The sequence below is a fragment of the Taudactylus pleione genome, unplaced genomic scaffold, assembly GCF_031769625.1.
Source record: "Taudactylus pleione unplaced genomic scaffold, aTauple2 ptg000135l, whole genome shotgun sequence".
Taxonomy (NCBI): domain Eukaryota; kingdom Metazoa; phylum Chordata; class Amphibia; order Anura; family Myobatrachidae; genus Taudactylus; species Taudactylus pleione.
The window spans coordinates 3,746,067-3,773,713 of NW_028284537.1; the positions used below are offsets into that span (position 1 = coordinate 3,746,067).

General features: G+C 45.6%; 1 protein-coding gene across 1 annotated transcript; it reads right to left on the reverse strand.

Moving 5' to 3' along the window:
- Nucleotides 1-1,573: 1,573 nt before the first annotated feature.
- Nucleotides 1,574-16,090, reverse strand: KLHL10 (kelch like family member 10). Its single transcript, XM_088473445.1, has 5 exons — nt 15,945-16,090; nt 10,221-10,710; nt 4,434-5,051; nt 3,263-3,412; nt 1,574-1,948 (listed from the first exon to the last, which is right to left on the reverse strand). The coding sequence occupies exons 1-5, from the start codon at nt 16,088-16,090 to the stop codon at nt 1,574-1,576; spliced, it is 1,779 nt and encodes a 592-aa protein (XP_088329571.1).
- Nucleotides 16,091-27,647: the final 11,557 nt, after the last annotated feature.

Consider the following 27,647-nt stretch of genomic DNA (forward strand, 5'->3'; position numbering starts at 1 on the left):
CAACATTGGCCTTAGACCATCGATGGTTGCTAAACCATTGATGGTCGATGGCCAACTCTACCATGAGGATACTGTATAAGGAGGTGGTATGAGCATAGGGCCTGATTCAGAGCCGCTCGTAAGCGGCCGCTTGTTCGTTCCGAGCGATGTTTGCACAACTGGGCATGCGTACGGATCGTAATACGCATGCGCGAACCAGTCAGTGCGGCCGAAAATCATTTGTTCGCTAAATAGCGAATGCCTGCTATTTTGAGTGACATGAGGAGGCGTATGTGGGTGATAACAGGGGAAGGTGCTTGAAAACGGGGAGTGGAGATCCGAACGCAGGCGTGCTTAAAGGTCAAAACGGGCGTTTTATGGGTGTGCATAATTAATACAGCAGCGTCATTGACCACGTCACTGAGTTATTTTATAGTCAGAACTGCTCGCAAGATTGCGGTAGGAAAAACCAACACCAAGAATAGCGAGCAGTTCATACTCTGGTCGATGTACTCAATTAATCTAATAAATAGCGGACATGACGTAGGATGCGAGCGGCCAGGGGGCGTATTTTTCCAAATAACGACCGCATGTTTTGTTCGCTCGTTCAGACCTGGAGGCGTGAACAGACCACAAAGAGCGAACGGTTCATTTGAATAGCCACCCCTTTTTTCTGAACGAGCGAGCGCAAATAGCGTCCGGCTCTGAATGAGGTCCATAGTCCAGTGATTCCCAACCTCGGTCTTCAAGGCACACTAACTGTCCTGGTTTTAGTGATATCCATGCTTAAGCACAGATGGTTAAATCAAAATAACTGAGGTACTAATTAAGTCACCTGGGCTCAAGTATGGCTATCCATAAAATCTGGACTGTTAGTGTGCCTTGAGGACCGTGGTTGGGAACCCCAGGCATAGTCTTTCTGCAATGGAGAGGGAAGGTAGGGCTGGGAGAAAGCATTAGGTGCCCATGTTGCCTTTTTCCCCCAGGCCTCACTCCTCAGGAGTCCCTCCTCCTCCTCAGACGCTGCAACCACTAATGCGTCTCACCTTGCGGGAAGCAGGGATCGTCAGTGCTGGTTCTAATTGCTGCTCCTCCATGTCAGTGATAGGCAGGGAGTGTGTCTACATCGGAGAAAGAAAACCTCTTACAAATATTTCAAAATGAGGCTTTATGGGTATATGAAGATAATTTTTTTTTTGTCGGTACGTTCAGATTGACTTGGTTTTGACTTTTTATATAGAATTAGTTGTTATAAAATGACATTTCAGATTCTGTGCTAGAAGTATATTTTAGAACATGTGTATCAATTCTGTTCTTTCCATGAGACCAGGGATTTAATTAAACTTCAGAGAATTTCACATTTAGCTGGCTGCTTTTGCTCACCTCTAGAACTCAGCCTTGTACCCATAGATGTATGTACAGTAGTACAAATGCATCTAATGAACCCATTCCACATATTAGCAAATATTGCATTGTATTCAGCGATTCGAGCCACAGAAACAAACCATGGTAACATAATTATTGCAATGTATGAGATTGCACATGTTTATTATTTCCTGGGTGGTCTGCTGACATATATGCTGTTGTCAAACGATCAGCTTGTAGACACTGTCAGCAGTGTCCTCGTGGAGTATGAGACCTTGACTTCATCTCTAACATATTCGTTTTGGCGGGCAGTGTACTCTCGAACGTTGGTAAGTCCAGGCACCACACAACAGCTGAGGGCGCTGCGGTAGACCTTCATGTCTTGGGCATCGTACCACTCGCCCACCTTCTCATCGTAACACTCAACATTGAAGGTGGTGGTGAAGCCATTGAAGCCCCCCACCACAAAAAGTAGATCGTCCACTACTTCAATGCCAAAGTTGCTACGTGGGTTGAACATAGAGGGTGCCGTGCGCCAGGTGTTGGTGGTGGGACTATAAGCCTCAACACTGCGCAGGCGATTAGCGCCATCAAAGCCACCAACCTGTAAAAAACAATATGGATCAATGAAATACTGGGAATGATTTACTGTAATCCACAAGGACAAGAGTTACAGGCATTGCAGCTACCAGAAGGAAAGATGATTGCAGAAAAAGACAAGAACGGAGTTTTGAGAACAATAGAATTTGGTCACATTTCAGGTTGGGATTTAGGGGTCTATTTACTAAGCAGTGTTAGGAGACAGAGTGAAAAGTGATAAGAAAGTGATAAGGTGCCAGCCAACCAGCTCCAACTGTCATTTTTCAAACACAGCCTGTGAGATGGCAGTTAGGAGCTGATTGGCTGGCACCTTATCACTTTTCGCTCTGTCTCCTAACACTGCTTAGTAAATAGACTCCTTAATGTAGTGTTTGAGCTGAAATTAGGACAGAGCAAAGTTTCTCATTCCTGGGCGTAAGCCGACTTTCCTTCTCTCCCGGTACATCCAGGAGACAAGAGTTTCCCAGCCGGACTCCCAGTAGGGCAGACCAGCGAATCGTGTCTTTGTGGCTCAACCCTCCACTGTGCCATAGCACAAATCATAACAGGGGTTGGCCCACGATAACCAAATTACTGTACCACAAACCCCTCCCCCCAAGCTCCATCTTGGACCTCCATTCTGGGGGATGGAAATGTAACAAGTATAAGCTAAAACTAATTGAACTGCAAAACATTTAAATAGTGAATGATAAACTGTGTGACTGTCTCCTCTGTCCACCATTTTTGTTGTATTTCCGCACCTACTTATCTAAAATAGTGTACAAGAAAGTTTATGTCAAATAGCTATTTCTAATGCTTACACATGTAAAACGGATGACATTTGCAAGTGCACACAACAGTTTCTATAACAAAGGTATGTGAAGAAAACATTCAGATGCCACTCACGGCCGAACTATGAACTGGAGCTAATTCGTATTTCCTCCCCGCAGCCACAGGGTAAGTGTCTCAACCCTGGCTGGCTGAAAAACTGTGTGGCACTCAACGTCGAGTGGGAGGACCAATGAGAATCCACAATCACAGACATTTCAGCTTCGGATTGGTCCCTTTTTATGATCGTTAAATTTAAAGTGTTCAACGAAACTGGCCACCACTTCAGAGGGCAGTAGAGCTTTAAAACCACTTATTTCACAAGATAAAGAGGGTCATTTTCAACCAAGTGGTGGCCAAACAACTGCTGCAAACCTTGTACCTAATTTCTAATAGGCCATACCTTCGTATGCATGGTATTATGACACCTTGGGGTGTAGTAAGCCAATGTTTTCTCATGGCTGAAGGATCTAGACAATAAAAGAATATTTGAATATCATTTCCCTCATACCACATAAACTTGATCTCCATAGGCAATAACCCCAACTCCACTACGCCGACTTCTCATCGGGGGGATAAGGCTCCATTGCAGGAACTCAGGACTGTAGACCTCAGCAGTGAACAAGCATTCATTGCCATTAAATCCACCACATATATAGACCTGCACAAAAATAAATTATTCACATACGTAGTCACAAAACATTGACAATTTTAATATACTTACAAGTTGCATAAATGCTTTTCACTACTAAAATGTATCCATTCTAATCAGAGATGTGCGGTTCAGTTTTCCTGACATATGAACACACCCGAACTTAGGGGCTCCGAGTCGAATTGAATCTCAGTTCAGAATAACTTTGGGGTTCCGAGTCGAACTGAGTCCTGGTTCGGTTCTGCTGTCAGTTCGGAACTCGGATTTAAAAAACGAACTCGGGTTTTGGATTGCATGTAAATGTGTCCAAATTGCATTATTTTAGGTATTTTTAAGAAATTTTTAGTGTTTTTTTATGGAATCTAAAACCGAACTAAAACCGAATCCAAACCAAAACACTTGAGGGTGGTTTTGGCAACATCAAAACCAAAACACGATGATGAACTAGAGACGTGCATGGACCCCCATGTTTTGGTTTTGAAACCGTACTCATCTTCGTATTTTGGCTTTGCAAAACCACCCTCACGTGTTTTAGTTTTAGTTTTTGATTTGTATTTAATAATAATAAATAAATAAAAAACAGCTAAAATCATGTAATTTGGAAATGTTTGGACACATTTACATGCAATCCAAAACCCAAGTTCGGTTTTTAAATCCGAGCTCCAAACTGACTGCTGTAATGAACCGGGACTCAGTTCGACTCGGAACCCCAAAGTGATTGCGAACTTGGGTTCGGTTCAACTCGGAAACCCCTAAATTCAGTTGTTGTCCGTTCTCTGGGAACAGAACCTACACATCTTTAATTAGAACCAAAACACGATGATGAATTAGAACCAAAACCAAAACACGAGGGGTTCGGACACATCTCTAATTCTAATGTGCCATTGAGAGTGAAGCAATAATATGTGTATAGATATAGGGGAGTCATTTACTAAAGTTTAGTCTAATAAACACAGAACGATAAAAGCAAGTCCCATAGTATCTTCTAAACATGAAAGTATTTAATGCCGCTATGGCATTATCTTCTTACCTTTCCATTGAGCACAGTGGCACTTGCGTCACTCCTCTGCTCATGCATAGGGGCAATCAAAGTCCACTGGTTGGTCTCCGGTTCATAACGCTCAGCAGTATTTAGCCGAATATAGCCATCAAAGCCGCCCATAGCGTAGATGTGGTTATCAAGGACGGTGACGCTGACATAACATCGCTTAGAGTGCATCGGGGCCACTTCCTGCCATGTTTTCTTGTATGGATCAAAGCGTTTCACACTATTAAAATAGTCCACACTATCAAACCCTCCAATGATGTACACAAAGCCTTTCAGGTATGCCGTTCCAAGATAAGCTCTGGGGGTCTCCCCTTCACATGTAACATTCACCCATCTGTCAGCACGGGCATCATAAGACTCAATGGCATTTGTGGGACTACCACCACTCCAGCCTCCAATGGCCAATATTATGGCGTAAGGGAGACGTGGCCTAGTCAGCGGGTTGGTAAAGTCAGAGATGGCATTGCCATGGCAGTTCAGGTCATACATAGCTTTGAGAGCATTAATGATGATAGGTTTGCATTCTTCGCTGTCTTTCACATAGTTGTGGGTTTTGACGCTGTTCATGAAGTAATCAGAATTCATCAAAGCCAAACGAACCTAGCAAGGAATGTTACATTGCATTATTCACACAGCAGTAGGCAACCAAATGCATACAATGAAAAAAGTGAGGGATGAGGGAAACAATTGCTAAAACATCTCGTTATTAAGAGACAGATTGGGTTCCATACAAAAGGTCAACAATGATTTGGTCTACAATGATTTGGTCGACACCAGATCATCATGACAAAAGGTTGAAATTACAGAAGGTCCACATGTACAAAAGGTCAACGGGTTCAAAAGGTCACCATGGAAATGGTTGACAGAATTGGTCGACCCATTTTTAAAAAAAAATATTTAGGGTTAGGCACTTACCCTGACGGTTAGGCACTAGGAAGGTTGGTTAGGGTTAGGCACCAAGGGGAGGGTTAAAGTAACGGTGAAGATTAGGGCTAGAAAAAAAGAATGTGTAGACCATTTCTGTGTAGACTATTTCCATGTCAACCTATTTAACCTGTCAACCTTTTGTTCCTGTCGACCTTCTGTGCTGTCTACCTAACTTTTTTCATGTCAACCTTTTTCCATGTCGACCTTTTGGTGTTAACCAAATCAGTGTTGACCTTCTTTTGTACCCAACCCGACAGATTTATATTTCAGCAAAATACATATACTCTTTAACATTATCTGTAAAGTTCATGTGTTATAGGAGTTTAAATTCAGTTACACATAAATCCTAGTCAGCAGGTAGAATAGCTAAAGTTACAGAAAGGATTGTAAGTAATGCAGAGCAGAGTGCACAGGAAACTACGCAAAAACTACACCAGTTTGGACATGATACAGAAGATTGTCAGTTTTGTCTACCACTAAACCCTCTGCTAGACAGTCAGGATTTTTACTTGCCTCACACGCTGTCTGTTAACACTTTACTTGATTTACACATCCCAAGTCTCTCTCCTCTGTAGTTCTTCTAACCATTACTATACTCTAAATACGGTCAATTTATTTATCCCAAATTTATTATTTGACACTAAGGACCATATTCAATTTGGGAGCGAAATGTCTGTGCTGGACTTTTCGCTCCACATCGGAGGTTTTACGGGGATAAAGTATCGGGCACGTGCATGCTTTATCCCCGCACTCAATTAGAAAGCAGCGAAAACGGGAGCCGGCGGAAAGGTAAGTATCGGGAAAAATAGGGAATTTTCGGGAATTCATCCTAAGACCCCCCCTAATGATGTCCTGACATGGGGGATCACTGTGTGTACCCCCGTTTTCCCCTGCAGAAGGTAATTAGGGTTTTTAAATAGCAGCGGCAGGTGTTTTTTCCTGACTTTGAAGAAGTTATGAAGAATAGCACTTAGGTTTTTTTTGGGCAAAATATAACTATGCCCATCAAATTTGGGGTACATGAAAATGGGTGCAAGCATATTTTTAAGTCCCTAAAGTGCATTTTGAAAATTCTTCAAAAATGCCCCTGCCGCTACGACCCGCATTCTTTAAAACTCCTGCTGCATACTTCGGAAACCCCCCTGAATGAATTTCCTTATTTAAAAACTTGTTCCCTCTTTTTTTTTAACCCCAAATTTAAAATAATTTTTTTGGGGTGCCCCTATTTTTTTTTTTTTTTACACAGTTCATTTTTAGTGGCTATTCCCAGGTATGCAGGCTATTTTTTTTAAGCCTGCACCCCCCTAAACCCCAATTCTGCACTTTTTTTCACCATGTAAAATATGGTGAAAACTTATCCCCGTTCTTATTCTAAGACTTTTCGTACCGGCGAAAAGTCTTTGAAATTGAATACGTGGATAATTCAAACATGCGAAAATGACATCATCGACTTTTCGCAGCCTAATTGAATATGGCCCTAAGGGCCTTATTTACTAAAATCCACATTTAAAATATGGTTGCAGTGTGATATTTTTGCCTAAATTTGCGAATTTAGGAAATACACAGGGATTTATCAAAAATCCCATGCAGGGACAGAGCTTGCGATAAAGCTCTGTCCCTGCAAATCCCTTCCGACTCACCAAATCCCCTCCGGCATCCTCCCCCCCGTGACTGCGACCCCCCCTCGTTTTCACTTACCTCCGACAAGAGTCACAGTGGTGTTACCATCGATAGTGATATAGTAAGTGGCCATCAATGGTTACCAACTATGCAATGGATGACCATCGATGGTTTCACCAACCGATGGTCACCACTGTTCTTTGACTGACTGGCCCGTGGGCCAATCAGAACCTGGGGGCGGGGCTTCGCAGGTGCTGGGGACGGAGCTATATTCTGTGTCCCGGCATCTTGTAAAAAAAATAACAAAAAAAATATTCAGTTAGATGTTATACCATAGTTGGAGGGAAACCATCTGGGTCTTCTCCATCAATGGTAAAAACATTCAACGTCGGCCATAAACCATCGATGATTAAGAATCATCAATGGGCGATGACCATTCCTAGCAGGAGGCGGGAGACCAGCTAACCGGAGTCCCAGAGAACATCACCGGAGCCCTGATCACTGCTCCCTGGCTTTAGGTAAGTGAGGGTTTTTTTTAGCTTTTTTTTTTTTTTTTGCAGTGATCTATTTAGACCACACAGCTGACCACTGGGGCCCGGCTCTGCTCTGCCTGTTAGAGCAGCGCAGGAGTCGGGGAACTGGGGGAACCCTGGATAACGCCATCTCCAGATGGCGTTATTATCACATGGCTTCCCCTGGTATTTTTTCACATTTTATTTTTAGTAAATCTGTCCAGATCACATTTCTCATTACAATTATGGTAAATGCGATTTGCATACTAAAAATATGTGATAATTAGGTTTCCTAGTAGAATTTTACAAATTCTAATCCAACTGCTCTTTAGTAAATTTATGTGAAACTAAAATAATGTGAAAACACCCTTTTTCACTTTATTTTAGTAAAAATAATGTTAATAAATAGAGCCCTAAGTATAAATTATTTAATATTCCTGCCTCTAGCAGTTAATACAACTGTATGAGTCTGTTCACTGACATCTGAAAGGACCACTAAACCAGCCAACTGAAATGTTCGCATCCATAAAAGTTAAACGTGTTGTTCACTGTTAATCTGAAATGCCATTAGTTTTAGAAATAAAGTTTTGGCTCCTCATTTTATCTGCTGTTAAATCGCTGTCCCTATCCTTGTAGATCAATCAATCAATTTACATAGATCTGCAGAGATTTTCTTGTTGCAGGAGTTGTTAATGAAAGTTATATTTTTCATAGTGCTATGACATGAGTTTCAACATCTTCTCTTCTGTCCATTCCTGCTACTGCTAATAAGTTTATTTTTTTTTATCCCCTGAGCCTTGTTAGAGCTTCTGTGTCATCAACGAAAATTAATATTCAAAAAATTCACACAATAGGCAATTTAAATATATGGGGTAATTTACAAGTGCGTTAAGGGTAACGGTACAGGGCAGATGTACAATGTAGAACGCCATGTGCTTACGTTTGCTCAAATGCAGCCATTTGTATGGCAGAGATATGTTCTCATACACTATTGCTGCAGTCGCTGCAAACAGCCCCTCTTGGTGCACCCGTGCAATTCTTTTTTGCCTCTCTTTCACCCAAAAATGCATCTTAGTCGCAATGCATGTGACCTAGATGCCATACGAGACTGCACTGATTAATTTAATATGGGATACTTGTATATCCACGCCAAGTTCCGTTGTGTTCCATATACAGACTCAGTCACACACAGATACACAAGTATTGCATATTACATTAATCAGTACAGGCCAGGTGACAGGGTACAAAGGGGACTCTTGTACTGGGCCCCCGGCCCCTTAGGAATCTTGAGAGCCCAGTTCATGTGTCCCCCTTGATTCTGTTGTATTCAGCATGGCACAGAGACAATCTGAGTGAGAGAGAGAGGCCAGCATGCTCGGAACAATAAAGTTTATTATGGTGCTGGCGCAGTGCGTGTGACCTCATGATGTCTTACCGCTAGGTCAGAGAGGAGCCGGACCCGAGCCACCAGGGAAGAGGAACAGCAAGCAGCAGGTAGGTGTTTGTGGTTGGGGGGGGCTGGAGATGAAGTGGTGGGGGGTGGAGATGAAGACACAGGGCTGGTGCTGTGAGATGCTGGGGCTGTGAGACGCTAAGGCTGTGAGATACGTTCTGGGCTGTGAGATGCTGGGTTTGTGAGACACAAGGGCTGGGGTTGTGAGACACAGGGGCTGAGGCTGTGAGAAACAGGGGCTAGGGTGAGGCTGAGAATCACAGGGGCTGGGTTTGAGACTGAGAGACAGTGGCTGGGGTGAAGCTGAGAGACGCAGGGGCTGGCGTGAGGCTGAGAGACACAGGAGATGGGTTTGAGACAGAGACAGGGGCTGGGGTGAGAGATACAGGGGCTGGGGTGATGCTGATAGACACAGAGGCTGAGGCTGTGAGACAAAGGAGCTGGGGTGAGACTGAGAGACACAGGGTGGGGAATGAAACTGAGAGACACGGGGAGAAAGAGGCTGAGAGAGACAGGGTGGGGATGATGATGAGAGACACAGTGGAGTGGATTAGGCTGAGAGACATGGAAGATGGGTTTGAGGCTGAGAGACAGGGTCTGGGGTGAGAGACTAGGGTTGGGGTGATGCTGATAGACACGGGCTGAGGCTATGAGACACAGGAGCTGGGGTGAGACTGAGAGACACAGGGTGGGGAATGAAGCTGAGAGACATGGGGAGAAAGAGGCTGAGAGACACAGGGTGGGGATGATGATGAGAGACACAGTGGAGTGGATTAGGCTGAGAGACATAGGGTGGGGGAATGAATCTGAGAGACATGGGAGGAATGAAGCTGGGAGACACAAAGGTGATGAGAAGATGGCTGGAGATGGAGAGACATGGGGGGAGGCTGAAGACACATGGATGGTGCTGGAGCAACACAGGCGAGGATAAGGCTGGAGAGGTGAGGCTGGTGCAACACAAGTGAGGATTAGGCTCTGGAGACACAGGGAGATAAGATTGAGAGACACAGATGGGGATGAGGCTGGAGAGACAGTTTGGGATGGAGTATTGAGGGTAGGTGTATGAGGACACATCTGTAGTAGCAATTTAATTGTTACTCAGGAGATCAAGGTAATTTTGCACATTATCCTCTTTTGCACATGGATAATGTAGAGCAACCCGCAACAATGGATTATTTTTACAAGCTTTTTCACTACCAATTCCAGATCTCACAGGTTAGTGCAAACAATGTATATATAGGAAGAAGGATGGAGCACCTCAGAAAGAAGGATGGGAATATACTGCTTCCGAGCTGTTGGATCGTGACCAATCCACTTAATGATGGCCTCAAACAGAACGTCCTCCTGTTTAATGTTCAGCTCATCCTTCTCTATAAGGTCTTTAAGCTCCATCGCTGACAGCTCCAGGAACTCACATGAGGTCTTCACTATTTCTTCAAAGTTGTGCAGGATGTACAGGAAGGCTTTCTGCCGGAGGTCCGGGCAATAATAATACTCCGTGAACTTGCAGATGCCGATGCAATTTTCCAAACACAGTTGGCCTTTCATGAACTCGGAGCAAGTTTGCACGATGCCCATGATGTTCAACTGGTCAGCTGCAATGAGGAGATCCTCCACATTGTTGGGAGTGATGGTCACAGTCCGGGTGTACGCGTACTCGATGATCAGCCTCATCATATCCGGGGAGATGCCTGGGATGTTATAGAGTTTCTTCTCCGACTTGTTCCAACTACTGGTAAATAGAGCTCTGTCAGGAGAAGAGGAATTATTATTTTTACCTTGTAACTGTCCCAAACATCTACCACATCATTCCATAAATCTTTGTGCCCAGCTCCAGATCATCCATTAAGCATTATAGACTCCATCTTGCAGCCCTGTGGGCATTTAGCCACCTGGTATACACTGAGTTGTGTTTCTGACAAAAGGAGGAGGGAAAAGAGGGCACTATGGGGTCTTAATTAGACACTATATGTGCCTCCATGGAAATCTAAGTGCATGGTGGATCCAGATCTGGTTTTGCACAGTGGGAAGGATGTTATACACTTTATTACTGGCCTCCATGCATTCTGTAGCCTGTCAGTTTGCTAAGAACCATTTACATCATTGCGGCATGGGCATCACTTCCATAGGTGCAACGGGTGCAGCTGCTATGGGAACAGAGTTGAGGGTGGCCTATCTTCCTTGTCAAAGTTACATGTGTTATATACAATTTTCACCATTGGGAGGTACATAGGAGCCCTTAGAAACTTTTGCTATAGGGCCTACAAATACCTAGTTACGCCTACCCCCCGCACTGTGGCACTGCCTGACTAATATTCATGAGTCTAAGGCCGAGTACACACTAAACGACCAGCAATCTTCCTGATGGTCTGGGCGATTACCCTTTGCCCCGGACCATGCAAGATTGCCGGTACAGACTAGGACGATCTAATGAACGACGGAACGATCACTTGTTCCAACCTTCATTAAACTATGCAGCCCCTCATGTGACTTGGCTGTGCTGCATGGCCAATCACACGACATCTCATGCGGCCTGCGGGAGCGCGCAATCGCGGGTACACAGATGATGTGGTTGATATATCGTTCCAATCCACCTCGAAATGATACATCGTCTACTATGTACCCAGCCTAATTATCCCGAGATGCTGGTTCCTAGTGAACTGATAGACTGTATTTTCACGGTCATCAGCTCATCCCAGAATATGGAAGCCTATATTGTGTATATGTGACAGCTACACATTATGGGGAATTCTCCCGAGACCATATAGCCCTCCCTGATCCCGCCTACTTCTCTGAAGTGGGTGGGGCCGGGGTATGATGAAGTAAATCCACTGTGAAGCGTTTCAACATAACCCTGCCCCCTTGGCATTCCCCCACAAATCATGGCATTATATATGAATGCATGAATTTATATGGTAATGATGATGGCAGGGAGTCAAGAGCAGATGTTGAAATGATCTCTGTAGGAAGATTTTAAAAGGAATTTAAAGGACATGTCAGAAATAAATATAACTGCAAGAAAACATACTTGGAAGTGATGGGAGTGACACACACAATTAGATTTCAGATGTGGGGTGTTAACACAAAGGGGGAAAACTAAGAATAGTGTTAGCATCAGTAATACAAGGACACAAGGTAGGAGACTGCTCGGAGACAGGCACTGGCATTAGTCATAATACAATTGAGAGAGTTTCACCAGTTTAAAACTGTGACTGACAACTAAACCAGCTGATGTGATGTGAGAACTAACAATGCACTGTGGGGCCTATTGATCAGCACCAATGGGCAGGGCACTGCTGTGTGCTGCGGTGGACCCGTCACCCAGGGAGACGGCTGCCGCTGAGCAGCAGCAGTCTCCTCTGGCTGCATGATGTGCAGGGGTGAGCTATCGCCCTGATCACCCACGCCTCCCATCTATCAGCCCCTGGCTGAGCAGCCCCAGGCACACCTCACACTGCGCATAGCATTTTTTTTACATTATTGTTGTAGGGGGTGTGGCCATGCCTCCATGATTTGGCCACGCCCATTCTGTGTCCGAGCCCATCTCCGCTCTCTACGGCTCTGCTAATGGGCCCGTTACACACTAGTTTCCACTTGTTTTTTGTAACAGGCCCATTCATCATTAGGGGCCTGATAGGGCCGCCAAATATTCAGCAAACTCCGACAACTGAAAGTTTTTGAAGTTTGTTTGTAGGAACCAACGTGATCTTCAGATGGCACTGATTCCTGGCACCCCACTACTTCCTATGAAAAAATGGTTCCAACCCGCCTCCTCACGGCAACACCGGCGGCCGGTGACCTGAGGTCACTGATTGGCAGAAGTCCGGCTTCCGGAGGAGTAAGCCTCACTGCCTGGCCCCAATGCAGAATAGGCCCCTATGTACCTGATCCGTACAGTTCGTCGTGAGCCTTCTGCAATAGCTGCCCTGCTATCACGCTACCTCAGCAGGCCTTAAAGGTGGGCGGTACTCATATAATAATACCCTGCATCTGAGCGGCAGTTGTGCACCTTAATAAATGTCCCGTTATGTTTGTCTTTTATACTGTTATTTTATATTGCACATATAGAAATATTTATGTTACTTCAACGGATAAGAAAGTCACTTTGTCAGATCAAAGCAAAATGTCCAAACATGAACCCACCAGCAGATTAAACCCATCTGTAAAGAAGCCTTATGGTTTTGAGGGCTTTGCCGGTATAGAGGGAGGTTAGACAGAATTGGGGCAAGCGCACTGGGCAGCCCGTCGTCAGTGTTGTCCCACTATGTAATTCAGGAATGTTGGGCGATAAATCTACTAACAGGCAGAAGTGAGTACAATGGTGTAAGCTGAGCGGCACAGCAGCCCCTAAGTACATGTACTATACTTGCCTACTTTGAAAAAGCATTTCAGGGAGATTGTGAAAGCAGCACCTATGAGCGCGGCGGTAAAGTGGGCGTGTACTGCTACATCTGAGAGGCGTGTCATAACACTGACTGACATCCACATGTAAATGAGCCCCAAAGCAGTTAGTAAGAGCTACTTGTTGATGAAAACACACTGATACTTCTCAGAAAATGCATGCAGCCATAGGGATCATGGGGGGTCATTCAGACCCGCTCGCGAGCAAAGGACGCTCGCAAGCGGGTCGATGTAGCCCCACTGCGCATGCGCACGACGGAGGGAGCTCCGTCGTGCGCATGCACGAGACCCGGATAGCGACGGGCTCTCCGTCGCTCCGGGTCTCGCACCAAAGGGGGCATGCTGTCGATGTTGATTGACAGCATGCCCCCTTTGGTGGGCGTGCCGGGGGCGTGGCTGCCAGACGGAGGCGTTCCCATGGGAACGCTTACCGTCTGAAGCCGGCCCCACTGACATCACTAGTGATGTCAGTGGGAGTGATTTTGGCTCTGATAGAGCCAAAATCACTCCTGGGCTTGCGGCAGCGAGACCCTACCGCAGGATCTCGTCGCAAGCCCGATGGTCGCGATGGTCAAAGACCATCGCAACCATCTTTTTGGCCGCTCGCATATGCTGTGGGTGCTCACCCACAGCTATGCGAGCGGCCAGGAGGCCACTCCATTTTCAGGTAGGAGGGCACTGATTCAGAGCGAGCGCTCTGGTCAGAGCGTTCAGCTCTGAATCAGGCCCATTGTGCCTCATAACCAATGCAGGGAAATTATACTAATGATCCCATTTGAATGTATATATCTCTATTTTTTATTTTATATAACAGTGTCATAATGGGCGTAAGGTGAAATGAGGGAGATTGATAGACTCTTCAGGGAGACAGGGAGATTGCTGCTATTTCAGGGAGTCTCCCTGACAATGAGGGAGAGTTGGCAAGTATGACATGTACCTTTCTTGGTAAATGACTGATATGAGTATACAGATAAATATACACAGACATTAAATTCCTGCATGTCCTGCTACACTTACTGTAGTTTACATGACCCGTAACCGGAGAATACAAAATCAGCATTAGCTTGGAAGCAAGGATAGAGAGAAGAGTGGTGACCCCGCCTGTATCTATATCTTATTATTACTTATTTTCATACCACTAACATTCTCTGGGAATTATGAACCAATGGGGGACAAAACTGACGTCTGAACAGAACGGGAGAGGAGGGGTGTAAGTGCAGGATCGTCATGCAGGAAGGGGGAATCCATCATCACAGTCCCAATATAACAAAGGAGCAACCCATATATTTACATTACATACATACAACAATACAACCACAATTATGTAGAAATGGCGGTACATATAGATATCCATGCTCTGCTTTATCAATTTGTAGGAAAGGATAACACAGTAGCACAGGGGTCACCATTTGCCTCCTACACCATTGTCTTTACATTGGCTCCATGCTTAATTTATCTACTTGATCCCAACGCTTGCAAATTGCTCCTAATTTGTTTTTGTGCAGAATGTAATGGATTGATGACAGAAGTAAATGCACGAACTCTGGGCCTGATTCAGAGACGGACGCTCGCTCTGAATCACGGCTTTTTTTTTTTTTTTGGTGTGGCCTCCTGGCCGCTCGCATAGCTGTGGGTGACTACCCACAGCTATTGCGAGCGGCCAGGGTGGTCGCGATGGTCAAGACCATCGCGACCATCGGGCTTGCAACGAGACCCTTGCGATAGGGTCTCGTTGCCGCAAGCCTCCGAGAGCTTCCAGCTCTAATAGAGCCGGAAGCTCTCCCACTGACATCACTGGTGATGTCAGTGGGGCCGCCCACAAAAGGCAGCCGTTCGCTTGGGAACGCCTCCGTTTGTGAAGCCACCCCCCCGCCACGCCTACAAAACGGGGCGAGCTGTCGATCAACATCGACAGCCGCCCCTTTTGTAGAGAGCCACGGAGCGAGTGCTTTTTGCGCTCGCTCCGAGGCATGCGCACGCCGTGCGTGCGCACTGGCACTCCATCGACCCGCTTGCAAGCGCATAGCGCTTGCGAGCAGGTCTGAATCAGGCCCTCTGTTCAATACAGAAGTGTGTTTGGTAGCATAATATTCCCACGCCATTGTGATAGAGACCGAGAACAACTGCTCTGTGCTGCTGGGGGACACTGCTCCTTCCTCTATCCTCTATATGACTTAGGGGTCTATGTACTAAGCCGTGGACAGAGATAAATTACCAACCAATCAGCTCCTGTTACTTTACAGACTTATTGGTTGGTACTAAGGGGTTTATTTACTAAGCAGTGTTAGTAGACAAAGTGAAAAATGATAAGAAAGTGATAAGGTGCCAGCCAATCAGCTCCCAACTGTCATTTTACAAACACAGCCTGTGAGATGACAGTTGGGAGTTGATTGGCTGGCACCTTATCATTTTCTTATCACTTTTCACTCTGTCTCCTAACACTGCTTAGTAAATAGACCCCTTTATCTCTGTCCACTTTATCTCTATTCCCGTTACTAACACAATCACACAGATCAGGACAGGTCACTGGCCCACACAAGGTTCTGCTGCTTACTGTAACAATTCACTATATCTACTGACCTAAAATAAGGACTACAGCCGCACAGGATGTTCTTATGAGCATTGAACTCTTGTCCGTTGACTTTGATCACAACGTCGCACAGTTTTCCCTCCAATCTCAACTCGTTAAAAATAGAGCAGGCCATGGTGCTCATTTTGCGCTCCATGTTGCAGGTTTGGGGGACTGAGGTGTCTTCTTCCTTGTCCATTACACCGCCTGAGGATGGCCTGTGCTATCACAGCATCTGCTCCTTCTCAACTGACACGGACCCTACTGGTGCTGAGGTTCTATGGTGACATCATAATGTAGATTGTCGTAGGAACTTATAGGTATACATTCTGCAGGACAATACATATAGATAAACTAACCCTGTCTTACTGTAGGTGGAAATAGCTATATAGACTCATGTTTATTCATTAATTTTAGCAGAATCAAAAGAAAACGTGGAGGAGGGATTTCATGAGGGGAGATGATCGGGCAATAGTCTGATTTGCCTATTTGTTATTCTTGGTTATATATAAATGCCAGTAAATTTGTACAATGGGCAAGAACCCAAATAAATCTATTAAACCAGAGGTTCTCAAACTCGGTCCTCAGGACCCCACACAGGTCATGTTTTGCAGGTAACCTAGCAGGTGCATAGGTGTAGTCATTACGAAATGACACATTTTAAAAGATCTTTAGGTGCAGCTAATTATTTCACCTGTGATTCCGTGAGGAGACCTGGAAAATGTGCACTGTTTGGGGTCCTGAGGACCGAGTTTGAGAACCTGTGTATTAAACCATGGGGCTGAAACTGAGTAAGAAGCATTTCGCACCAAAAACGCAGATGTAATATGCAGCCAAATAAGACGCATTTCTCTCAATTTTCAGAGCTGGATGCTGCGCTAGAGGAAAACCAGGGGAAATTCGTGGTATATATGCCCCTGATTTACACCAGTATATGTGGTATAATACTGTTACTAATAAATGCTGCAGTACCGGTACACAATTTGTATACAATATAGTATTTTAATGAAGTATCCCATACATCAAACAGTATGCCTGTGTGTAGACAGTGGTATTAATAAATACTTAGTTGCATTTACCATGTCAAATGCAATAACATATATCAGTTGTCTTCCCCTTTAAGAAATCATATCAGAATTTACATTTTACATGGACCGATTCCAAATATTTAAAAATTGTGAATAGATTGCGGCAGCCATTGTAATAACAGTAACAGTATCAGTGGGAGGGATTATGCCTCACTCAGTCAAACAGATGCAGCTGTCAATCACCATCATCAGCAAGTCATATCCATGGGAACCACACTACTAACCAATCACAGCGTCTTTCTCACAGTCTGACCAGTCAATGCAAAATTGCTATGAATTAGTAAGTTAGCATTAGACCTCCCGGCCTGTTATTTACGATGGGTATCCGCAAGGCGCACTATGGGTCATCTACATGTTTTAAGTTTGAAGAGAAGGACCACCATGTGTTAAGGGGAATAATAAATTGGTAAAAGAGGGTTTCAATGAGAGCATATGCTAATAAAATCATTTTTTCATGGTGCATTTTTTTGTAAGCAATATATTTATTTTTGTAATGTGACACCACGGTTCACAGCAGACCATGGATGTAAGAGCATGCTGAAACTTATATCACAAAAAAACGAGCACTAGCATTCCTATAGATCCCATGATGCTTTGCTTCATCATTTCACCATACATTGGCTTATAATATATATATATATATATATATATATTTTTTTTTTTTTATTGTACACGCAATAAAGTCTTTCTGTTTGGTATACATTCAGTACAGTATATGGCATTAATACAGCTGGTACATGTACAATATGGGTAAAGCCGGATACAGGCATATATCTTTCTGTTTTGCTGGGAGATCTATTGACACTGGGGATGGGAGTGGGAGCCTAGAGACATGTGAGTGGGTAGAGGGGGAGAGACACCCTCTAGGCACATATTTCAATATATTTTTAAAATATATGTTCTAAAATTAATTAAATAAAAAAAAATGTCTATTTCTGAGCATTTAAAAAATCAACAACAATTATTAGCCAGCTAAATGGTTAACAAACCTTATTCATCGAATCGCCATTATCTGAGAGGGATTCATTGAGATTAAATGGGGGGGCCATAGCAGGCTTCCGTGATGAACTCATTCCACGGATATCGCTTAATCAAAGTCAGTGACCCTGTCATGAAGTAGGGGGGCCCGAGAGTTTCCATCTCAAAGTGAAACTGAGTTTTCAAGGCAATTTTAGCAAATAAGGGGGCAGAAGGGGATTTCCAGTTTTGTGCAATGGAGCCTCGACCACTAGGAAGGTATGGACATGGACACACTGACTGGCCATGGGGACAGGGAGAGGGAATCAATGCAGGGGAGCAGCAACCAGGTCAGGAGTTAGGGGTCAATGTACCTTCTAAGGAACAACTGTCACTCAGCAACTGCTTCTCCTCTCAACTGCTGATCTTCCATGGTGTCTTGAGCCGTCCAGCAGAACCATAACCCAGGCCAGGCCAGTAATCCCCCCTTCCCTTCCCCTTAACAAAAAAAAAAGAGGAGTTTTCAGCAATAGTTTACTTTGGTCACTAAATCCTGAAACATTTAGGACCTGATTCAGACTTGGGAATAGAGAGATCTCTCTCAACTGATCATCTTGGTGACACCATGCTGCACTGCAGGTGGGGCAGATTTAAAATGTGCAGAGAGATTTAGATATGGGAGGAGTGTTTCCAATCTGACATCTAAAATGTAGAGTAATAATAAAGCAGTGCAGTATCTGTGGGCTACATGCAAAAGCAGCCAGTATTTACACTACATGTAAAAAAATATATGTATTTACACCCCTTGCATTGCAACATGGTTTGTTCAGGTTCACGGTTGAGAGAGATATCTCTCTCTATTCCCAATTCTGAATCAGGCCCTTAGGGTGCCCACACACATACCGATGTGCTCACGATCCGATTTCTTGTCCAATTTCCTCATGAACTTTCATGGGAGCTCCCTTGCCGTCGTGATCACGATTTTGCAAAAAAATCACCCAATCTGTTTTACGATCTCACGATCTATGGGATCGTACGCATCGTGAGATTGGCATTAAGAAATCGTGAGTTTAAAAAAAAAAAAAAAAAAACAGACTCTTGACTATTGGTGGGAAATTTAAATAGTCAAAACAATGGGAGGGGCTATCTAGGGAGTATAAAAAGCAGGCACCCTTTAAACTCTGTGTACATTCTGCTCTGCTACTAGATGAAGCTAGGTGTATTCCTGCTGAATCCTGTACATTGCTACTGTGCTCTTTGTATTTGGTTTGCCTTTTACAAAGTTTATTCTACTTGCAAGTGTGTGCTACCTACCTGCTTTCTATCCTGTTCCTGAATTCTGTGCTGATGGATCCCTATCGGTATAGAGTGTTGGTCGCTGAAGCTGCGGTCCGGGAGATTAGGAAGAGGGCCCAGCGAAGAAGGACGAGAGCATGCTGGACTAAGGAGTGGCTGCTACAAAGGGATACCCACTCTCACATGTCCCTGCTGATGGAGATCAAGGAGAACAACCCGGACGACTATCGGAACTACCTGCGCATGGATGACGCCACCTTCCTGGAATTGCTGCATCTGGTGACCCCCCACATCAAGAGACAGGACACAAAGTGGCGGAGCGCAATCCCTGCTGAAGAGAGACTGGTGGCTACCCTGAGGTATCTGGCTACAGGAAGGTCACTGGAAGACCTGAAGTTTGAGACACTCATCTCACCTCAGTCCTTGGGCATCATCATTCCAGGGACCTGCTGCAGTACCAGTATTGCATGGTAAGTAAAAAAAGACACCACACATTTTTTTCTTGTTTAAAGAAAACATTTTTGTTTTGTTTTGTTGTTAAATATTGTTTTAAATTTTACTTTGTAACTGTGCCAAAAGGGCAGAAAACTGTGCTGCATAGCAGCCATCTTGTGTACACAACAGTACATAACAGTGCCAATCAGGCAGAAAACTGTGCTACATAGCAGCCATCTTGTGTTCACAATACTACAACAACATTGGAACAATACAGAGCCACTGTGGCCAAAAAACACGTGCACACTATGTCCCCACCAAGTTTTTTTTTGGTTTTTAGTAATAGACAGCAAATAATAGGCTGCATTAACGAAAATGTGCACTGACCTGTAGGCAACCCAAACTGTGCACTGAACTGTATGCAATATAGATTGCAATACCATTAGGTAGCATGCTGTATGTTATGGGGTGGGTCAGACGCCAGTTTGAACAGGCCAATACACACATGGCACACGTATACATTGTGGCCCCGGCTTCCAGCAATGTGTACTTGTGCCATGTGCGTAGTGACCTTGTCCAAACAGCGTCATCACCACTCTATCCCATGCAGCCAGCACCTATTGGGAGTCATAAATTTGGTGATAGTAAAAGCAAGAACAAAATAAACCCCAAAAAATTAGATATCTGTATAACGGGGTGACTCATCCGCTGCATCTAGCAGAGCATTAAATACGGTAGTACTTGTGCTTGGGGTGCTGGGTGGGGGAGTAATCTCTAACTGGGCTTGGGGGGGCTGACATAGGTGTTTGGGGCAGGGGAAAATAGCATTGGGTCAGCTATATACGTTGAATTGTTATTGCTCATAAAGCTACTCAATAGGTCATAATTTAGCCTTAGGAAATTCTTTTCATTTCTTCATCCATATTCCTCATAGTGCTGTTTACACGTGCCGTAAAGTCATTGATTGCATCAGGAGGTTTTTGAAGCAGGCGTTCTGCATTCGTGAGAAATAAGTCCTCCCGTTCCGTATGGATCTCCTTTCTCCCTTGGTTTTTTTTGTTTTTTTTTTGGGGTTGTTTCGGGAAGAGGATGAGGGTCCAGGTGCAATGGGTGTTGCCAGTTGTGTGGTATTCTCCACATCACTTTCCCCAAGCAGAGGTCTGGTGTGGATCCCAGATCAAGGTCTTGGGTGGGATTCTATATAGGAAACAAAGAAAGAAAAATATTATAGTCATGTTTTAACTAGGGGTGAGCGGGTTCGGATTTCTGAAATCCGAACCCCCCCGAGCCCCCCCGATCCGAGTCCGATCCGAATCAGGCTCGACTTTTCCCACCTGACTCGGATCTGAAATCGAGGCAAAACGTCATCATCCCGCCTTCCGAGTCTCGCGGGTTTTGGATCCTATATAAGGTACCCACGTCGGCGCCATTTTCTCACTCGGCTGTGGACAGTGAAGAGGGAGGGTGGGAGTTAGGGCTGTGTAGTGTAGTGTAGTGTAGTGCTGCTGTTGTCCACTACTTCAAAGTCCATAGGGGCTGGCTGTGTTGTGCTGTGCTGCTGTTGTTAATAGGGGCTGTGTCCACTACTTCAAAGTCCATAGGGGCTGGCTGGACTGTGTTGTGCAGTCAGTTCTCCATAGGGGCTGTGTCCACTCCAAAGTCCTGTGCAGTGTCCCAGTCCTAAAGGAGTGCTGCAGTGTTGTCCAGGGGGTGCTCTGTCCATCAGGGGTGCTCCCCCCAAGTGCTAAAAAAATAATATATTTTCTGTGTTTGTGAATTGTGTGCGCAGTAGCCGCACGTGCATCAACAAAGTAGTGCCAAGCGTGCGCCTGTGTCATAAGTAAAGGGCCGGCTGGCTTGACCGTTAAGGGTGCTGTAACCCCCGAAAGTACACTCCAGTCCAAACCAAAAAAAAAATTATTTTCTGTGTTTGTGAATTGTGTGCGCAGTAGCCGCACGTGCATCAACAAAGTAGTGCCAAGCGTGCGCCTGTGTCATAAGTAAAGGGCCGGCTGGCTTGACCGTTAAGGGTGCTGTAACCCCCGAAAGTACACTCCAGTCCAAACCAAAAAAAAAATTATTTTCTGTGTTTGTGAATTGTGTGCGCAGTAGCCGCACGTGCATCAACAAAGTAGTGCCAAGCGTGCGCCTGTGTCATAAGTAAAGGGCCGGCTGGCTTGACCGTTAAAGGGTGCTGTAACCCCCAAAGTACACTCCAGTCCAAACCAAAAAAAAATTATTTTCTGTTTGTGAATTGTGTGCGCAGTAGCCGCACGTGCATCAACAAAGTAGTGCCAAGCGTGCGCCTGTGTCATAAGTAAAGGGCCGGCTGGCTTGACCGTTAAAGGGTGCTGTAACCCCCGAAAGTACACTCCAGTCCAAACCAAAAAAAAATTATTTTCTGTGTTTGTGAATTGTGTGCGCAGTAGCCGCACGTGCATCAACAAAGTAGTGCCAAGCGTGCGCCTGTGTCATAAGTAAAGGGCCGGCTGGCTTGACCGTTAAGGGTGCTGTAACCCCCGAGAGTACACTCCAGTCCAAACCAAAAAAAAAATTATTTTCTGTGTTTGTGAATTGTGTGCGCAGTAGCCGCACGTGCATCAACAAAGTAGTGCCAAGCATGCACCTGTGTCATAAGTAAAGGGCCGGCTGGCTTGACCGTTAAGGGTGCTGTAACCCCCGAAAGTACACTCCAGTCCAAACCAAAAAAAAAATTATTTTCTGTGTTTGTGAATTGTGTGCGCAGTAGCCGCACGTGCATCAACAAAGTAGTGCCAAGCGTGCGCCTGTGTCATAAGTAAAGGGCCGGCTGGCTTGACCGTTAAAGGGTGCTGTAACCCCCAAAGTACACTCCAGTCCAAACCAAAAAAAAAATTATTTTCTGTGTTTGTGAATTGTGTGCGCAGTAGCCGCACGTGCATCAACAAAGTAGTGCCAAGCGTGCGCCTGTGTCATAAGTAAAGGGCCGGCTGGCTTGACCGTTAAGGGTGCTGTAACCCCCGAAAGTACACTCCAGTCCAAACCAAAAAAAAAATTATTTTCTGTGTTTGTGAATTGTGTGCGCAGTAGCCGCACGTGCATCAACAAAGTAGTGCCAAGCGTGCGCCTGTGTCATAAGTAAAGGGCCGGCTGGCTTGACCGTTAAAGGGTGCTGTAACCCCCAAAGTACACTCCAGTCCAAACCAAAAAAAAAATTATTTTCTGTGTTTGTGAATTGTGTGCGCAGTAGCCGCACGTGCATCAACAAAGTAGTGCCAAGCGTGCGCCTGTGTCATAAGTAAAGGGCCGGCTGGCTTGACCGTTAAAGGGTGCTGTAACCCCCGAAAGTACACTCCAGTCCAAACCAAAAAAAAATTATTTTCTGTGTTTGTGAATTGTGTGCGCAGTAGCCGCACGTGCATCAACAAAGTAGTGCCAAGCGTGCGCCTGTGTCATAAGTAAAGGGCCAGCTGGCTTGACCGTTAAGGGTGCTGTAACCCCCGAGAGTACACTCCAGTCCAAACCAAAAAAAATATTATTTTCTGTGTTTGTGAATTGTGTGCGCAGTAGCCGCACGTGCATCAACAAAGTAGTGCCAAGCGTGCGCCTGTGTCATAAGTAAAGGGCCGGCTGGCTTGACCGTTAAGGGTGCTGTAACCCCCGAAAGTACACTCCAGTCCAAACCAAAAAAAAAATTATTTTCTGTGTTTGTGAATTGTGTGCGCAGTAGCCGCACGTGCATCAACAAAGTAGTGCCAAGCGTGCGCCTGTGTCATAAGTAAAGGGCCGGCTGGCTTGACCGTTAAAGGGTGCTGTAACCCCCAAAGTACACTCCAGTCCAAACCAAAAAAAAAAATATTTTCTGTGTTTGTGAATTGTGTGCGCAGTAGCCGCACGTGCATCAACAAAGTAGTGCCAAGCGTGCGCCTGTGTCATAAGTAAAGGGCCGGCTGGCTTGACCGTTAAAGGGTGCTGTAACCCCCGAAAGTACACTCCAGTCCAAACCAAAAAAAAATTATTTTCTGTGTTTGTGAATTGTGTGCGCAGTAGCCGCACGTGCATCAACAAAGTAGTGCCAAGCGTGCGCCTGTGTCATAAGTAAAGGGCCGGCTGGCTTGACCGTTAAGGGTGCTGTAACCCCCGAGAGTACACTCCAGTCCAAACCAAAAAAAAAATTATTTTCTGTGTTTGTGAATTGTGTGCGCAGTAGCCGCACGTGCATCAACAAAGTAGTGCCAAGCGTGCGCCTGTGTCATAAGTAAAGGGCCGGCTGGCTTGACCGTTAAAGGGTGCTGTAACCCCCGAAAGTACACTCCAGTCCAAACCAAAAAAAAATTATTTTCTGTGTTTGTGAATTGTGTGCGCAGTAGCCGCACGTGCATCAACAAAGTAGTGCCAAGAGTGCGCCTGTGTCATAAGGGCCGGCTGGCTTGACCGTTAAAGGGTGCTGTAACCCCCAAAGTACACTCCAGTCCAAACCAAAAAAAAAATTATTTTCTGTGTTTAGCCGCACGTATATATCAAATCGATATAACATAAATGGAGGACCAAACTTTCTCCGATAAAAATAAAATAGAGAAAGATCAAGAACCACTTCCTCCTAGTGCTGAAGCTGCTGCCACTAGTCATGACATAGACGATAACATGCCATCAACGTCGTCTGCCAAGGCCGATGCCCAATGTCATAGTAGAGGGCACATACAATCCCAAATGGCAAAGTTCAGGAAAATGACCTTGAAAAAGACATTTAAATCAGCTGAAGAGAAACGTAAACTTGCCAATATGCCATTTACGACACGGAGTGGCAAGGAACGGCTAAGGTCGATCCCTAGTATGTTCATGACTAGTGGTTCAGCTTCACATGACGATGGAAGCCCTCCTCCCACTAAAAAAATCAAAAGAGTTAAGCTGGCAAAAGCACAGCGAAGAACTGTGCTTTCTAAGAAGATATCACAAATCCCCAAGGAGAGTCCAAGTGTGGTGGTGGTTGCGATGCCTGACCTTCCCAGCACTGGACGGGAAGAGGTGGCTCTTTCCACCATTTGCACGCCCCCTGCAAGTGCTGAAAGGAGCACCCACAGTCCACTTGCTGATATGCAAATTGAAGATGTCACTGTTGAAGTACAACAGGATGAGGATACTGGTGTAGCTGGCGCTGAGGAGGAAGTTGGCGAGGAGGATTCTGATGGTGATGTGGTTTGTTTAAATCAGGCTCCGGGGGAGACAGTTGTTGTCCGTGGGATGAAAAAGCCCATCACGGTCATGCCTGGGCAGAAGACCAAACATTCCACCTCTTTGGTCTGGCAATATTTCTATCCAAATCCGGACAACAACTGTCTTGCCATATGTACCATATGTAAAGGTGAAATAAGTAGGGGTAGGGACGTCAACCACCTAGGAACATCCTCCCTTATACGGCACCTGCAGCGCGTTCATAAAAAGTTACTGTCAAGTTCAGAAACTTTGGCTAAGACCGTAAGCAGTCCAGGGACACCTAAATCCCGTTGTCCTGTTGTATCCAAGCGCCTGCAAACCACACCGTCAACTCCCTCCTCGTCAATTTCCTCCTTAGTCAGGATCGGAAGTAGTCCTGCAGGCCATGTCACTGGCATGACTTACTCTCCTATCCGGGATTCCTCTGGAGGATCCTGCATTGCTACGCCTACTGCTGCCGCTGCTGCTGTTGCTGCTGCTGGGAGTTGTTCATCATCCCAGAGAGGAAGTAGGAACACCACTACTTTTACTAAACAATTGACCCTCCAACAGTCCTTAGCGAGGAGGATGAAGTACGACAGCAGTCATCCTGAAGCAAAACGTATAACTGAGGCCTTGACTGCTATGTTGGTGTTAGACGTGCGTCCGGTATCCGCCATTAGTGCAGTGGGATTTAGACAATTGATGGAGGTAGTGTGTCCCCGGTTCCAAATCCCGTCTAGATTCCACTTCACTAGGCAGGCGATACCGAGACTGTACAGAAACGTCAGAAAAAGTGTCCTCAGTGTCCTGAAAAATGCCGTTGTACACAATGTCCACTTAACCACGGACATGTGGACAAGTGGAACAGGGCAGACTAAGGACTATATGACTGTGACAGCCCACTGGGTAGATGTATCACCTTACGCAGCAACAGCAGCAGCGTCACCAGTAGCAGCATCTCAGAAACGCCAGCTCGTTACAAGGCAGGCTACGCTGTGTATCACCGGTTTCAGTAAGAGGCACACCGCCGACAACCTCTTAGAGAAACTGAGGGAAATCATCGCCCAGTGGCTTACCCCACTTAGACTCTCCTGGGGATTTGTGATATCTGACAACGCCACCAATATTGTGCGGGCATTACATCTGGGCAAATTCCAGCACGTCCCATGTTTTGCTCACACAATAAACTTGGTGGTGCAGAATTTTCTGAAAAGCGACAGGGGCGTGCAGGAGACGCTTTGGGTGGCCCGAAAAATTTCTGGCCACTTTCGCCATTCAGCGACTGCGTGCCGAAGACTGGAGCACCAGCAATCACTCTTGAACCTGCCCCGCCATCACCTGAAGCAAGAGGTTGTGACGCGGTGGAACTCAACCCTCTATATGCTTCAGAGGATGGAGGAGCAGCAAAAGGCCATACAAGCCTATACATCCACCTATGACATAGGCAAAGGAGGGGGTATGCACCTGACTCAAGCGCAGTGGAGAATGATTTCCGTGTTGTGCAAGGTTCTCCAGCCCTTCGAACTTGCCACACGTGAAGTCAGTTCAGACACAGCCAGCTTGAGTCAGGTCATTCCCCTCATCAGGCTTTTGCAGAAGCAGCTGGAGAAAGTGAAGGAGGAGCTAAGACGGAGCGATTCCGCTCGGCATGTGGGACTTGTGGATGAAGCCCTTCATTCGCTTTGCCAGGATTCCAGGGTGGTCAATCTGTTGAAATCAGACCACTACATTTTGGCCACCGTGCTTGATCCTAGGTTTAAAGCCTATGTGGTGTCTCTCTTTCCGGCCGACACAAGCCTGCAGAGGTGCAAAGACCTGCTGGTGAACACACTGTCAGCTGAAGCGGAACGTGACACGTCAACGGCTCCTTCTTCATTTTCTCCCGCAACTGGGGCTGCCAGGAAAAAACTTAGGTATCCTAAGCAACCCGCTGGCGGTGATGCAGGGCAGGCAGGACCAAGTTTGGACATCTGGTCCGGACTGAAGGACCTGGCAACAATTTCTGACATGTCTACTGTCACTGCATATGATACTGTCACCATTGACAGAATGGTGGAGGATTACATCGGTGACAGCATCCAAGTAGGCATGTCAGACAGTCCATACCTGTACTGGCAGGAAAAAGAGGCAATTTGGAGGCCCCTGTACAAGCTGGCTCTATTTTACCTGAGTTGCCCCCCCTCCAGTGTGTACTCCGAAAGAGTGTTTAGTGCAGCCGGGAACCTTGTCAGCGAAAGGCGTAGGAGGTTGCTTCCACAGAATGTGGAGAAGATGATGTTCATCAAAATGAATTATCAGCTCTTCCAGGGAGACCAGCCTCCAGAAGGTACAGAGGGACCTGTGGTGGTGGATTCAAGTGGGGACGAGTTAATACTTTGTGAGGATGAGGATGTACACACTGAAGAGGGTGAGGAATCGGTGGATGAGGAGGATGAGGATGACATCTTGCCTCCGTAGAGCCAGTTTGTGCAGGGACACATTAATTGCCAGCTTGTTTTGTGGGGGCCCAAACGAACCAATCATTTCAGCCACAGTTGTGTGGCAGACCCTGGCGCTGAAATGATTGATTTGTTAAAGTGTGCATGTCCTGTTTATACAACATAAGGGTGGGTGGGAGGGCCCAAGGACAATTCCATCTTGCACTTCTTTTTTTTCTTTGCATTATGTACAGTTTGGGGCCTAGTTTTTCTAACTGCCATCCTGTCTGCCACTGCAGTGTCACTCCTAGATGGGTCACGTGTTTGTGCCGCCCACTCGTGTCGC

Bases quoted from the DNA above. Each gene is read 5' to 3' on its own strand.
- KLHL10 (XM_088473445.1), bottom strand. From the start codon at position 16,090: ATGGAGCGCAAAATGAGCACCATGGCCTGCTCTATTTTTAACGAGTTG. The intron at 5,052-10,220 runs GTGCTCCATCCT...ATTCCTTGCTAG, and splicing joins TTCCCATCCTTCTTTCTGAG to GTTCGTTTGGCTTTGATGAA. The intron at 1,949-3,262 runs GTATGAGGGAAA...TGTTTTTTACAG, and splicing joins ATGGAGATCAAGTTTATGTG to GTTGGTGGCTTTGATGGCGC.